The 16,068-nt window shown below is 36.3% G+C and overlaps 1 protein-coding gene across 1 annotated transcript; it reads right to left on the bottom strand.

Moving 5' to 3' along the window:
• Positions 1-44: 44 nt before the first annotated feature.
• Positions 45-14,077, bottom strand: LOC111781273 (histone-lysine N-methyltransferase SUVR5). The gene is made up of 11 exons (XM_023661777.1): positions 13,522-14,077; positions 11,514-11,816; positions 11,300-11,410; positions 9,904-10,014; positions 3,346-6,129; positions 2,745-2,906; positions 2,239-2,355; positions 2,018-2,121; positions 1,804-1,941; positions 790-877; positions 45-540 (listed from the first exon to the last, which is right to left on the bottom strand). The coding sequence occupies exons 1-11, from the start codon at positions 14,014-14,016 to the stop codon at positions 457-459; spliced, it is 4,497 nt and encodes a 1,498-aa protein (XP_023517545.1). The 5' UTR covers positions 14,017-14,077; the 3' UTR covers positions 45-456.
• Between the last annotated feature and the right edge of the window lie 1,991 nt (positions 14,078-16,068).

Consider the following 16,068-nt stretch of genomic DNA (forward strand, 5'->3'; position numbering starts at 1 on the left):
CCACAGTTATGAATTACGATACACTTTAAAACAACCCATCACAGTAGCTAAAAAGAGAGACAAGGAAAATATTTATTCCTCAAACTTCCTTAAACTTTGGTTGGTGAACAAAAAAGGCATTTACAATTTGCTAAACTAAGTTGATCCAGCAGTGAAAATAAGATAAACACGACGAAACTACAAACTAGAGAAGGTTAGAGGGCGTCGGCCATTTTTCGTATCAGTAACAAGTTCCTACATACAGAAAACTTACCACTTTCCTCTGATTCCAACATTTTAGGCTGAGGGAGTTGCTGGCTTAGACGAGGCATAAGACTTTAAATAATCCACAAAACCTGCAAGGCATGCGCTTTCAGATTGGTCTCTTTCTCCTCTTTCCAAAATATAAAGCTCCAGATCTTTTTCCGAGGAATGATAGGTTTACATGTTCTTCAAATGTTGTAATATAAGGTGGCCTCAGCAACTTGAAGATTCACAGCCATTTCCTCCAGGCGATTGCTCGCGTCGATAATTGAATGTCAGCTCTTCACCAGTGGCTATCTGCACAAATATATGTATACAAATCTTTGTATGAAGATCATCTTTGACATGTTTCCGGAATAAGATTCTTAACGTAGATCGCAAGTTAAGGCTCACTAGGTAATAAAACGAAGACGACGAGTAGAAAATCAACTAAAGATCCTAAACTTGGTTGGTGTATGTATCCCAGAAGTTCCAACCAGTTGCAGAATAATTAGAAACTGAAATATACTCTGACAGTCGTCATATACTATCAAAGCAAGCACTTACATCCCGGTTCGCATACAATCCAATGTGTGAGCGCTGATATTCCATGCTTTCGACAAGGACTTGGTAAGCTACAAGATTTGGTGAGCAACTGCAAACAATGAAGATTTTCAATTGTAATAGAGTAGAGAAGTACGCCTCTTGACAATGCACAAGATAACATTAACTGACTACCAAAACTTCACGTTGAATGATAATACAAAACAATTCATAAATAATATAATTGTTAACAATTCAATAAGTTATATGCTATTAGATAATGAAGAACATTAGCATAAAAAAAAAATTAAAGGTAAAGAACACCGGTAGCCTATTAGAAATTACGACGCTCAATAATGGTAGATATTGTCCACTTTGAGCATAAGCTCAGGCTTTGCTTTTGGTTTTCCCAAAATGCCTCGTACCAATGGAGATGTATTCCTTACTTATAAACTCATGATCAACCCCTTAATTAGTCGATGTGGAACTCCTCTCCCAACAATCCTCAACAATCCTCAACAATCCTCCCCTCGAACAAAGTACACAATAGAGCGTCTCTTGAGGCCTATGGAGCTCTCGAACAACCTCCCCTTAATCGAGGCTCGACTCCTTCTTTGGAGTCCTCCAACAAAGTACCCCCTTTGTTCGACACTTTAGTACTTTATTAACATGACTAAGTTAAAGACATGGCTCTGATACCATGTTAAGAATCATGACTCTCCACAATGGTATGATATTGTCCACTTTGAGCATAAGCTCTCGTGATTTTGCTTTTGATTTTCCTAAAATGCTCCATACCCATTATCAACCCAATTAGTCGATGTGGGACTCCTCTCCCAACAATACTCAACATAGCCTATTCCTTAAATAGTGTATTTTGCATATAATAAGTGGTAAAAACAGTTCGAGCATGGAACAAATTTGTTGCTCACAAACTATTTGACCTTAAATGGTCACAAAAGATTCAGAAATACAGACTAAAATTACCAAATGTCTGTACAAGTGGAACGACCACATGGATCATAAATCTCTGCTCACCTGTGATTTATGAATCTCGAAACATTTCCATAATTTGTGGCATCAATAATATATCTAGCCGATCCTTCAATTAATCTGCTAATGTCATTAATATGAGCATCCACATCCAAGAAATAGCCATTGCCTTCACAGTTATACCTAATGAAAGATACAATGGATCATATATAGAGACAAAAAACTGGTTTTAAAGAGAACTTCAAAAAATCATACAAACCTGTCGCGTCTCCTGTTTGCTTCCTGCTCCTCCAGCACCTCCCCAATGTACTCGCAAACAAACGTGCCACGCAGTATGGCTTCACCAGCCCTCACTGTCCATCCCTGTGTTGTTTTTACAACTTCATATAAGAAACTACTGAAAACACTAACTAGGAAACTAAAGGTTATGTACAAGTTAGCAGGAAAGAAAGCACAAAAGGTGCATAAAGAAGAAATTGCCTTCGTCTCTGTCATGAAGACTTCGAGTTTCACATGAACTCCATTTTGCAACACTCTATTTGGACAGGTTCTACTACAGTTGCACCTTTCATTACACTCATAGACAAGGTAGCCTTCCTGCAGAAAGAAAAAACTCAATCTAAGAAGAATCACACATTAAAAGGTCGGAAAAAAGGATTAACGTTTAAAAAGTCAGACTTTTAAGAACCAGACCAATATCTTCGTAATGGTCAAGAGAAGATGATACAACAGATGAATGAATAAAAATCCAAAGAGACTGCAAGTTTATTTAATGTCAACAAAGCACACTTAAGACACATTTATATTTCATATAAAGAAGAAAAGAACAAATTTGTCGTTGCCAAGCAACAAATAAACATGAGTATTTAAATTATCAAGTTAAAGTAAAATCAAAGTAAGAGGGGGAATAATTAATGAATAATATACAGAGCATGGCAGTAGATCAAGAAACGGGGCTGTGTTGGCTGGAAAATAGTGTCACATACCTCCAGAATAATACGACCGTTCTCATCATATGGGAACCTGCGACTCATGGGATTCCCATAAATGTCCTTTGGGTCTTCATAATCACTATCAAAGAGGTATACATGATCACATGTTTCAGACGAACAGAGTGAATGAGCGCAGGCACAGCCGAACTGCAAACTCTGGGTAAAATGTCAAACATAAAAGTGACTTTACATTGTATACGTTGAAAATATACAATCATAATTAAGTTTATTCAGAAACGGTGCTCAGAAGTCATATATTATTAGTACTTTAATGCCCACCAAAGCCACAACAATAGCATTATCCTTGATGGCACAAACGAATAAAATATATGTCAGCCCTCTCAACTAAGGATGCATATGCAGATTGTATAAGGAAATCTATACCAACCCATTTGGTAGTAAAATCATAAGGACCTCCATGATAAACACTAAACACTAGAAATAAGTACAGATGTGTCATGAACAATAACATAATAAGATAACTCACAATTAATCAACATAACTTGCATATTGAAGAAAAAGAAAGTGCGTTAAAATCAAGAATGTATATCAGTTTAGCATTAGTCACGAGACAAAGTTATTCACATAACACTACCTCCGTATCAATGGCAAGAGATTTATTGAGCAATGATTTCTTAATATAGGTAAAACTCTCCCAAGGCATGGAGTATCCAACTTCTTGACTATCCGAGTTAGCTAGAGATATGTGAGGTGAGTTCCTTAGACCTTCGTCAGCTACACAGACCACAGGAACAAATTCCTGGCCAAAGCTTATATCTTCACATAAAATGACGGCCTTTTCCTTAACCTGATGGCTAGAAAGATGAGAACCGATGGCATAACTGCATCCATGAGCTTCCCACTTGCTACTCACTGGATCAGGAGTGTGTGCATTCTTGTGGAGTCCAAAACCATTTGGATGAGGCATCAAATTGGGATGCAAAAGAGGATCCTTAAGTGTCTCACAACCTTTAGGACAGACAAATCCCTTGATATACCAGTTAACTTTTTCCCTGCATAATTCAGCTGCCTTAAGATAAAAATATTCAGGTAATACTCCAAACTTCTGTTCCAGAAGAACTTTAAAATTGACCTTGCAACAGGCAGAGTGAGCAATAGACAAAATGTCAACATTGGTAGGAAATAATTTTATTTTTTGAATCTCAGAAACCAATGCCTTCGAAACAGTTGAACCTTGGGTCAATTTACGAGAACTTGCTAAGTGGGACTCATGAGGTTGAAGGTTTATGCTTCCTGAGCTTAGTAACTTTGAAGTTTGAATATGTTTTTTCATGCTAGCTTTTGTTCTGTTTCTGATCCGGTTTGACGCACCCGCTAAAGTCTTCTTAAATCTAGGATGACCAAGTTTCCCAGATTTTAATTTATAAGCATAATAATGAAATCCCCTCTTTGCAGTTCGGGAGTTAGCTAAACCTGGACCCATGTGCGCAGCTTGATGGTGGCGACCAAGATCAGGCAGTAAATCAAACTTCAAACCGCAGAACCTACAATTAAACTTTCTTAAACCACCTACATTCTTGTTATCATTCGACTTAGAAACTATATTGCACTCCTTGGGTTTGACTGGGGAATCCTCACCAGACGAAGAATTATGCTGCCTAGTAGAATTTGACAATCTAAAATCAATGGGATGTACAGCAACTACATGTAACCATAATTGATCAGTATTCCCAAAATGGCTGCCACAAGGAATACACTGCAGAAGCATGCATTGCTCAACAAATGGTGCATGGTGTCTCTCCTGCACATGAGTTTCTAAAACTTTCTTATTGGTGAACGAATCAAGGCAGATGGCACAAGCATAACCTCTGAACAGCCACTGCGCTTCCTTTTTATGACCATCCATGAAGTGAGTACTGAGTGCTTGATCATCAAGAAATTCTTCAGAGCAAATTTTGCATCTGATACTCGAACCATCATTGCAATTACCTGAAGTTAATAATGGCCCTGCAGTTGGCACTTCCATCGAAGGTGAGGAAAGTTGTGCTCCTTCAGCATCGAACCCCCATAACCTTTTTAATCTTTCCTTTTCATGACAAACCAATTTCATAAACTGTTCCCCAACTCCCAAGTTTTTAGAAGCTTCAGAAAGTGCCCACTGAAATTGAACCTCCATAGGAACTGGATTCCTCAGTGATAAAATACTTTTAAAAAGCCTGTAAAATAGCTCACAGGCTTGATGCAAATGTATCTTTTGCTCTTCTGAGTTACAGTCTCTTAAAAGATCCATGAATACTTCCTTCGATATTACTCTACTCTTACCATTTCTTGCACGTTTAAGCCAGCTAGGAAGGTGTTTTTCACAATATAGAGAATGACGTTTTGGGCTTTCTAAACATGGATTGCTGTCAATATGTTCGGAAGAACCAATACAGTGTCGAACCTCTGAGGCAATAGAATCTTTTCCATGATGCTCAAGTTTGTCAGATGAGCTATTTCCATTATTGGTCACATCACCCTCGTCCACTCCAAGGGGATTTCCAGCATCTCTGTCAAACTTTATTTCCTTATTACGGGTGTCTTCTACTCTATAAATATCCTGTTGCTTCTCAATAAGCTTATTTTCATAGGAAGTTGACTCCATGTTTGTTTCACTCCTTGGTCGGTGCTTCTTACAGAATGAGGAGCCAAATAGAGATCGATGCTTGCACCTACTTCCAAGAACAGTAGTACCTTGGCACATTGGTGATTCAACAAAACGAGTCTGTTCTTTCTTATCATTGTTGCCAGTGAAACGAGAGGATAAATGCACACAACAGTAAACATCACCCTCATTGGCCCATCTAACACACTGCCTTCCCTTGGATTCAATAAAAGCTATGCATTGACGGTTCTTATTACCATAATGTAAGAGTTTTTCTGTAGCTGTTTCAGTATGAGGTCTCAGTTCCACATCCTTGCAAGAGGCTAGATCCAAACTTCCAGTTTGAGCTACAATCCCAGCCAACCTACCAGGTACAATACTGAGTGGGCCTGCTGATGTAACAATCTTCCTTACCTCTACTTTGTGAGATTCAGATCCTAATTTAGCATTTAAACTAGTCTGGTTATTGAAAAAACCAGAATCATTATCAGGAGCCATAGCTTCATCTGAGCACTTTGATTCCATCAATGAAGCCTGTGTCTCTGCACGACGAATTTCAAGCTTGGGCCTCTTCCTGCTGACTTCGAGAGCTGTAGCTAAGAAAGCTTCAACAGTCTGCTGCTCCTTGTCTCTGCTAATGGGAAGAGTGGGATATATTGAAAACCATTTTGTAACCTCATGCTTCCAGGTTTTCCACACAGAACTAAAAGTAGGCTGCACTGGCGCATCACCGTGGGATTTCACTTTGTCCCACAAAATAGCATCAGTCAATTCCTATAAAAGGCAAGAGAAAACTAGATCACTGAACCTTTGATATAGCATTAGCTTTTGGCCATCAGTACTGGATAACAAAAGCTTATTTCTCAATACCACTTTTCTTTATTTCCTAATAAGAAAAAAGAACTTAGGCAGTTGATGCTGTCTCTACATAATTAGAAATAATCAGAAAGTTACNAAAAAAAAAAAAAAAGAGAGAGAGAGAGAGAGAGAGAAAAGAAAAGGAGGTTCCAAAGAGCTATTAAGCTGCTGCACAGGGGGTAAATTTTGGCTGTTAGTTGAAGTTTCAAGTTTTTTCTTTATAGTTTTTGGCTCTGCTACGAGGCAAGTCTTAAATTTCTTTCTTTTTGGGGGGATAGAAACAATTCTTGTGATTATTTGTATGGTGTGCTAAATATAGTATATAAATTTGTGGAAGTTCAGCTATAACATTCGATTTTCTTTTTTAACAAGAAACAAAACTTTTAGTTGAAAAGATGAAAAGAGACTGATGCCCAAAAGATACCAACTCCATGAAGCTTTTCTTTAAAAAAAAATATTGTAAATTCTTTCTTTAACAAGATATGATCTTGTTAGATACATTTTATCTTGTATTCTTTAGATGATGAAAAAAAAAATATGCCAAATGATAGTGTTGAATATTGATTGCCTCAAAGGGGGTACAATGTGTGGTTGTACGTAATCTTTTTAGGCTTTGCTGATATTGGTAGCATATGAATATTGTCGATATATATTTTGAGGGTCAAATGCTGAGATTTAATGTATAACTAATTGATATATATATATGAATGCATAATTAATATGAAAATCATTGACATACGTAATTTAGTTAAAGATAATTGATAAATGAATGTATAATCAATATGAATATCTATGATGTACAAATTATTTGAGAGGCAAATGAGAATCAATATCCATGTTGTTCTACCAGTGTTAGAAATTACAGAGAAGGCAGTGGAGGTTCTTTTTGAAGATTGATTAGTAGAACTTCAATTGTCTGATTGTAAGTCCAATTTGAAAAATCAAGATTGAATTTGAAGAGTAGTTGTGTGTGATTTGGGGAATTTCAACTTTTAGATCTTCAGTTTTAGGGTGGTTGTGTAATCTAAAGGTTAAATGGTTAAAATACTATAGTTTTTATTTTATTGTTTTATGTGCAGGAGATTTTTGAAAGAAGTGAGATTAGGAGTAATATTGATTACCGTGGTAACTAATGAGGGTATGAACGGAAATTTCTCATTTCTCAGGGGGAAAAGGTTTGGACAGAGACTGGAAAGCAACTCAAAGAAGTTTAAACAAATTAACTTAACACACAAGGGAAACTGCAATGGCAATCACTACACACAATTTTTTTTAGTATAGCGAAGTTAAAAACTCTCATGATTGAGAAGGGTGGCCACCTACCAGAACATCAAAATTTTACAAGTTTTTCAACTACCGAAACAAATGTTATAAGGTTGGAAAGTTGGTTAAAATGCCCATAATCTAGTCCAAGACACTCGTGAATATTTTTCTAAGAAAATTGATAGCAAAAGAATATGTGATTTAAGTTGTAATAAATTGAGAATAAAACATTTAATAAAGCATCCACCAGCTGTTTCTTGGAGAAAACATTTTTTTTTTTTTTAAAGAATGTGCTTCAAACTTGTAGCCAAATATGACTGCTATATGTAAGTTTTTGACCATTTAAAAGCAAATTTGTTAGGGTTAAAGAATGTGTGGGTTACAAAGATAAATGTCCTGAAACTACAATTCATACTCATTTGGGCTTGGTAACAGTTGTCAAAATTTGAAATTTCTCTTTTTCCTAATCTATTTGTTACTGATTTAAGGCAATGGGACAGCGGAAAAATAAACGTGATTACAGGTTACAATCATCTAAAAGCGGCTCAAGAATGAGGCGGGACCATGGACTCTAAATAATTAGCCCAGAATCTACAATCTATGCATTTGGGTTGCAAACAAGTTGTCAAGGTTTGGAATTTCCTTTTTCCCAATCTATCCGTTACTTGTAGCAAAGGCAACTTGCTGTTTGTTTGGCAGGAACATAAAAGCAATATCTGATATCATGGAAACCAACAACTGCATTCCTTTGTGGATGATGGATGGTTAGAAGTTATGAGGTAGGCCAGACAACTTCAAACGTCAAAGATGTTAAATCAGTGGTTCAGCTAAACCAAGAATGGTTAATACTAATCTCAGCATTGGAGCTTGGGAAGGAGCTTACAATCTCATTTTGATTTGATTTTAAACATTAATGTTTTTCATGAAGGTAAAGGTGTCCTTGCTTCAATATTTGGAGAAAAATGATCATTGAGGATGAGAAAACACCATGTTTCCCGACCACTTCCTATATAGACGCCTATTAGCAAGGAGCAACCAATGAAGGAGGGTAGAGACCGGCAGCCCTCAAATTAGTAGGTAAATGAAGGAAAGAGAAAAGCACCTCTGCCATTACACTTCCAGCATTACAAGAAGAAATAGGAGAGATACTTGACCAAGTAACTGTTCTAGGGATGCCCAACAAGTCGTGACTAGCATGGAAAAGTTGTGCAGAATTTAAGAATTGAGGCTCCATGCACTATGCTACGTGCACCGTTCTTGCAGTGTAGGCACAGCACCATGGGATGGCAGTGTGCATGGAGATGCACACATGCAAAGGTGCAGCTCAAACCATGAAGCAGAAGGTAACATGCAAGCAAGATAATGTTGACACGAAGGCGAGCAGCAAACAGCAAGCATGTGATGGGCAAATGAACTGGCAAATCTGTGAGATATGAAATTTAAGTTGAACCTACGTATTGTTTAAATGGATAAGACAAGTGAGGGAAATCTTTGAAGCCAAATCTAAGGATATCTTATCCAAGGTGGAGATAAGGTAGTTGTGTGGATCAAGGAAGGTGCCAACAAAAAAGATTCATTTGTAATGAACTCCCAATGAATCTAGGACATTTGAACGAGCATGCGGTTGTAAAGAATCAAGGATAATCCAAATCATGAAGAATACGAAAGAACATGGATTCTTCAAGGCCAAAGCCAAGAGATAGGGAACCCATATTAAGGAAGTTAGATTTAAATTCCAAACCCTAAATGGACAGAGTCTCTTGATGTTAAGAACTTATCAAACTTTAAGGTAGTTAATTTAAACTAGTCTAAGGGTGAAGTTTCCATTTAAAGAGATCCAAACCATTTTGTAGGCAAGGAAGAGGAAAGTGAGTACTAAAGAGAAAGAACTTTTTCCAAAAGTTTACAAGGAGGCTTGTTCCTTTGATAATTTTAAAAAAGGATGTAAAATGTTTCTGTAAAGTGTCTTGTACAAATAAAGCAAAAATGCATAGGGTGATCTCTCTCTTCGTCGTTTTTATTCTATGTCCATCCCACTTAGGTTACACTATTTCATTATTTTCTCTTTCATCAAGTGAAAGAAAAACTGGATGTTCTTTCTTTCCCTCAAGGGAGAAAAGAACAAGAAGGAAAAGACATGCTCTCCAATCAAAATAAAAAGGACATGCTCTCCAACCACTATAGATTTGCTACCCTCCTATCCAATCGGAGAAGCCTTCGTAACTATCCTAATGTGGTCTTCCTATTTTTCAGTAATTTCATACCATCAATGAAATTATTTCTCATCTAAAAAAAAAGGACAGGTTCATCACTGAAAATTTCCCCCCTTTCTACCACTTCATTTTTTCCCTCATTCTCCATCAAAACATGTGCGAGACAGGCAGAGATATGGGGAAAAAAGAACAAGGTACTCGGGTAAGGCATTACCTCCTTGAGCATTTCAATAACTTCTGCAGTTTGAGCATTTTGACATCGCTGTACCCAAGAATGCAAAGAATTTTGAAGCCAATCTGGATTTACGAAGCATTGCAGGATCATCTGCAAAGGGGCAAACATTAGTTTATCACCATCCTTAGTTGAGAGCTAGGAGTTGAACCGTAGAGTACAAACATTGTGAAAAGAAGGCACAAGAAATTGTGCAATTGGGCCAGGAAAAAAAAAAAACCTAGAATAAACATGAGATGACTCACAGAAAATTGTGGAATTGAGCCAGAAAAAAGCCTAGAATCATAATTCAAATGTAAGGATCCTTTCGGAATCTAATCCATTTTCACTTTCATATTTTTTAATACAAAGATGTTATAGATATATTGAGTTTACGTTTGAGAACTATTTGAAAAATAGTAATACAGTTGTATCAATTTTATAAAACATTCTTCTCATGTTTTCAAAATTATGCATCACAAAGTGAGGTTTTCTGAAAAACGAAGCTTCATGTTTGAATAAACATAGACCTTTCTATTTATTTTGGTAATGGAAAAACAAAATCAATTTTATAGTTTTAAAACATTGGATCCTACCAAACAAACACCTTTTTTATGTTTCCAAAATTCAACACCCAATTTTCCAGTTTTTAATTTATGCTACTAAATGCATTTTCAAATTCAAGGAAAAACAATAAATAAAAGTTTTTTTTTTTCCCCTATTGTAGCTTTCAAAAGTACATACATACTATAAAAAAAATGTTATAAATCAAGAACTATAATGGACCTAAATGTCCAACATGCATTGCAAAGGTCATGTATGCCTGAGTCATAAATGCTGTGCAAAATAAGAAGCATGCCTTTTCAGATTCAAACCAAATGTGTGAATGAGGCCCAAAACAGAAAACCCCAACCAATTGGAACAAAATCAATTCAGTTTAAACCAGTTTGTACAAAAAGAAAAAAAATTATGCAGTTTGCACATATGGCAAATTGAATAGCCCTGTTTGATTTTCGATCTAAAGAAAACCAAATCAAAGAGAACTATAAGCATTCTAATTATTTTCCATGTCATTGCTAACACTTGTCAGCCACATCAAATTATGAAATGGAAATATATGGCTCTCCTAGTCTCCTTGATCTTTCCTGGAAATAATCTATGCTAGCCTTTAGTATTTGTATCATAATAAATGGATGCCACAAAAAAAGGCAGTTCCCTCCTGCGTTGCACCGAAGGTATTTAAGGGCCAGATATAGTGGTGCATCTAAATCAGATTCAATCGAAAAAGCACTTGGTAAAAACTCCAGATCACCAAAAACATGAAATAAGAATCCACGAAAACAAAATAAAATTTTTGTTATTTCAATCTCATATACCATCAAGAAGAATAGAAGTTTACATTCTGCAGCTTCAGAAGCATTCTACCAAGATCAGAATAACCATTACAGCGTGAAGCTTCCATGGAAAATTCCTTCCAATTCATTACATCACGTGCACTCTCAATCAGAGCCTGCATCCATTAAATTGAACACGTCTTAAAAATTAATAAAGCAGGATAATAACAACTCATTACAATGATAAACAGACTACAGAAATGTGGACCATTTACAAACCTCGAGGTGAAATTGGTCTATGATATTCAGCATGCCAACAGCAAGTTTTTTCATTATAAATCTCCTTGCAACTTTTACATCTTCAACCAATTTTAAACCAGCTTTGTGACTCTTGTATGCAATAGGCTGAGGAAATTCTTCAATAGAACGAACAAGCAATGCATCTGCCCACGAATAGTTCCTTGTGTGTGGAAAAAAAACCACAAAATACTTCTTCCTTTCATGTGTGGGTTTGGCTTTTAAAGTAGATAATGGCCAGTCAGCCCTTGCACATCTAATTCCAGCCTGCCACTTCCCTCGCCACTATACTTGGAAAAAATTTCAAAATGAAAATAAACTCAAACCATAATACATTAGTTGATACAATACAACAGAAGGCCTTTTAATGAACAGAACAAAACAGACGAAAGTACTGATATTTTCAATATAATTGTATCGGCAACATTAACCCACAGTGAACAGGAATGAAGGATCAAACTCAATGAGATAATCTATAAAGTGAAGGAATCTCTGGGATGGTTGGGTGTTGTTCAGAAAGAAAATAGGCTGTCATTATTTTGAAAAAAAAAAGTTTTATTTTCTTAGAGCAAGAAAATTGTAACAGTCTAAGCCCATCGCTAGTAAATATTGTCCGATTTAGCTCGTTACGTATCGCTATCAGCCTCACGATTTTAAAACGCATTTACTAGAGAGAGGTTTCCACACCTTTATAAGGAATGCTTCGTTTCCTTCTCCAACGGATGTGGGATCTCAAAATCCACCCCCCTTGGGGGCCTAGCGTCCTTGCTAGCACACCGCCCAGTGTCTGGCTCTAATACCATTTGTAACAGGTCAAGCCCACCGCTAGCAAATATTGTCTGCTTTGGCTCGTTACGTATCACTGTCAGTCTCACGGTTGTAAAACGCATTTACTAGGGAGAGGTTTCCATACCCTTATAAGGAATGTTTCATTCCCCTCTCCACCGATGTGGGATCTCACAAAAATAGTGAATCTATTTCAGTAACTATTCTTTAAAAGTTGTTTTCTGGTTTCAGTTAAGTTTGTAAAAACGAATGACCTATTTTTTAAACAACTGAAGTTATCCTGTTGTCCTCCCTCCCAAAATCAAGCTTGTAAAATGTGATATAGAGTATAGATCCTTTCCCTCACCTCTTATTACAGTCCTATGTCCTTTTCATTGATGAAAAAATGTGTCAAGCCAGTAGTATTATTAAATAAAAAATGGGCTCCCGCTTCTAAGTCCAATGACAACGTGACTTAACCTAACTGACTCAGGAATTCCACCAACTCCAACAATGGATTTTATCCTATGCCTCTTTAGGCTCCTCATAACCAGTTGTAGTTATTTGTTCCATGAATTCCTTTCTAGAAAATAATACAGGAGCACCCTGGAAATCATCAGAATAAGCATTCAAAAAAACCCAATCAGACGACCAATCAGCGCCAACAGTCTGATAGATTTAAAAAGATCAAGAGAATACATCATAATGCATCAAAACACAAAGGGTGAGCAGGACAGGAAGACTTTAAAATCTGTAGCTGCAAAAATTTCTAGAGCCTAGAGGTCAATTGAACATGTCGACCACAAACAGGAAGGTGGTCCCTCTTATTCCAAGTCCATCCGTACTAACCCAAGATACTCGAACGGCAGTCAGGAACTAGCTCTTACTTAAACTTCAAAAGAAGCCTATGACTAGCAATCATCATTATGTAAGCATGTAATACTGATTAAAATTTTATTTGATGTCAAGACTCATGCAAGAACCAAGCAAATTGAAGTAATTAGAGTACATATGACAGAATTATAATGACTATACTATTTGGACAGCAGAGCACAACTGCAGGAACACTATAAGTTCGCTGAATTAACAACTCAAGAATGAAAATTTAAAAATTGGGATTAAGCATACATGCATACTGGATAACCCCCAAAAAAAACATACATACAAAAAGAGATTAGAAGTAAAGGAAGAAATTGAAAACTTGGATATTAGGGTAGGCAGATACCTTCACCCAAAGCGCCACAGATTCATCCCCTTCCAACCACATTGGCTCTGGCCCCGAAACAGACAACTCCTCAGCTTTGCTGCTGCTAGGCAATTCATCGTCAATGGTATCCACAACTATACGAGAGTTTTCAGATGCTAAACACGATTCCGTGGAGTAATTATCGGTGTTGGCATCATCAAATTCGGAGTCGGGGGAACCAGAAGATGCTTTTTGGGCATCCATCTGATAGTTAGAATATGAATCCGAACTAGAGTGACCAGAAGCAGGCAAATATTGAGGAACCCCTTGAACATCACATTTGCTGTTAATTTGTGCGGCCTCAATATTCACCGATGAGTCATTGAGTCCACCATTTGCCATCCGCGCTGGTTGTTGTTGAGGATCGACGCAGTTGTTTGATTGTCCGTCATGAAACGAAGCAGTTCCAGAAATCTGAGCAGAATCAGAGTCATCCCTAACATGCTGAACATCGGACAAAGGAACCACTTCCATTATCGTAACTTAAAACTCCTAATTACAATTATCTTTACTCCTTTTTGTTCATTTCTCCCCAAATACAACTCATTTCAATAACTCAATTTTCTCAACAACAATATATCTGTAATTTCTAATTTCCTCTTTTACCCCTCCTTTCTTTCTTTAAAATATTCCTTTCCAATTTTAACTATAAAAAAAAAAAATTAATAATTCTTTTATAAAAATAATAAGGCTAATAATTCCTTCACTTTAATTTAAATTTTACATTTCATACTTTTGTTTATTTAGTTATTTATTTATTCAATTTTTTTATTTAAAAAAAAAAAACAGATTCTTCAGGTAATGGAATCCCCTCCAATAATGTAGCAGTTCAAACTCGCTGCTAATAGATATATGTCTGTACTGATCCCTTAAGTATGGTCATTAGCTTTGCGATTTAAAAACGCATATGTTGGAAGAGATTTACACACTCTTATAATAAATGTTTCGTTCTTTCTCCAACTGACATCAAATCTTACAAATAATGTAACCGTTACAAGAGGATTCATTGTTTAAGCAAGACAATGAAAACTCCGGAAACAAAAGGTCGACAGCAGTGAATTAAATCCTCGAACAAAAATGTTCAATAATACCAATATTATAATAATAATGATAATGGTGGGAAAGAGTCAATTTTGGTAATGGTTAATCACTTGTTGACTAAGAATATGCATTATTTAGATGAATACAAAATAAAATGCATGATAAACTAGATACTTAATTAATGGTACCGAGGAGTCCCATGTCAAGATTGCATAATTTACCTATCAAAAAAACACGAGTTGGGATAGAAGAAACATAAAAGTATGTTGACACGAATTACACGACTCAATTAGCATACATTTCTTGTTTTTTGTAATTACCTAAAACGTATTTAAAAATAATTAGTAAATAAATAACCCACCTCAGATCGCCCGAACACACAACAATAAAATTTAATGTGCATATGCAATTATAAATGTTGCTATCAAAACATGCTAATTTTTGTTGTGATCAAAGTTAACCATTAACCTATTGAGCTACATTGATTTCTGGGTCGAATGTTGGTTGTATGGAGGAGTGGAAGCAATGGATCGAGCATATGGATTCAATTTCTTCTCGTTCGGGAGATCATCTCTCCTAGTCTTGATCTAATTAGTTCTCTCGGGATGGTCTCAAGATGGAAACGGGAGTGATGAGCTCGAGCCCATTATAATATTTTATCATATGCGTGATGACTCTCTCCAGAGAAGTGAGGAAAACAAAGGACAGCTCATTTGCCAAAACTTCAATTAAAGCATACACTCCTTTTTTGACAAACTTACCATAAGATTCAACCACTTCGTCTGTGGCTCCTACCTGTTCTTTCTTGTGGGAACTTTATGCCAAACTTCTAACATAGTTTAACCTAAATTTTTGAAGTTGATAAGAGTTGAATACTAAAACAAAACCTAATGACATTTAAAACTTTAAGGTCTAACGTTAAATTACCAAAAATCATAATGAAACAAAGCATTTTTTGTGAGAAAAACATAAGCTGTTGGAAGTTATTTTGAAGTTTCACCCAGTTTTTAGTGGGAGGAAGAGATGCCTTTTGGTGGATATGATTGGCATAGACTTGATTGTCCAATTGCATTTGGAAAGTTTTCAACTTTTCTTTAATATTATATCATATATGTTGAGACTCTGTATCCCCCTTTCTTTTTTTTCCCTTTTCCCGTTCATTACTCCATCATCGTTACGTATGAACTTATCCCGAGACTGTAGGAGATTCATCCTACTATGGAGATACACGTACTATTCTAGCTTAGCTTGACACTATTACAGTCGTGAGTATTTTCTTATAGGTCTACCCGATGTTTTGACGCACCATTGAGTCAAGAGACTATGTGGACCTATGTAACAACTCAAATCCACCACTAACAGATATTGTCATTTTGAGTTTTTCGATAACAACTCAAGCCCACCGCTAGTACATATTCTTCCTTTTGAGTTTCCCTTCCGTGCTTCCCCTCAAGGTTTTAAAACACACAATTGAGTTAATATTGT

This window comes from Cucurbita pepo, chromosome LG19, assembly GCF_002806865.2.
Source record: "Cucurbita pepo subsp. pepo cultivar mu-cu-16 chromosome LG19, ASM280686v2, whole genome shotgun sequence".
Lineage (NCBI taxonomy): Eukaryota > Viridiplantae > Streptophyta > Magnoliopsida > Cucurbitales > Cucurbitaceae > Cucurbita > Cucurbita pepo.

Excerpts from the sequence above, each read along its gene's own strand:
- LOC111781273 (XM_023661777.1), bottom strand. The coding sequence starts at position 14,016 with ATGGAAGTGGTTCCTTTGTCCGATGTTCAGCATGTTAGGGATGACTCT. Across the intron at positions 6,130-9,903 it reads TTATTGAAATGCTCAAGGAG|GAATTGACTGATGCTATTTT; the intron begins GTAATGCCTTAC and ends TGCCTTTTATAG. Across the intron at positions 2,907-3,345 it reads CTCTTGCCATTGATACGGAG|AGTTTGCAGTTCGGCTGTGC; the intron begins GTAGTGTTATGT and ends CATTTTACCCAG.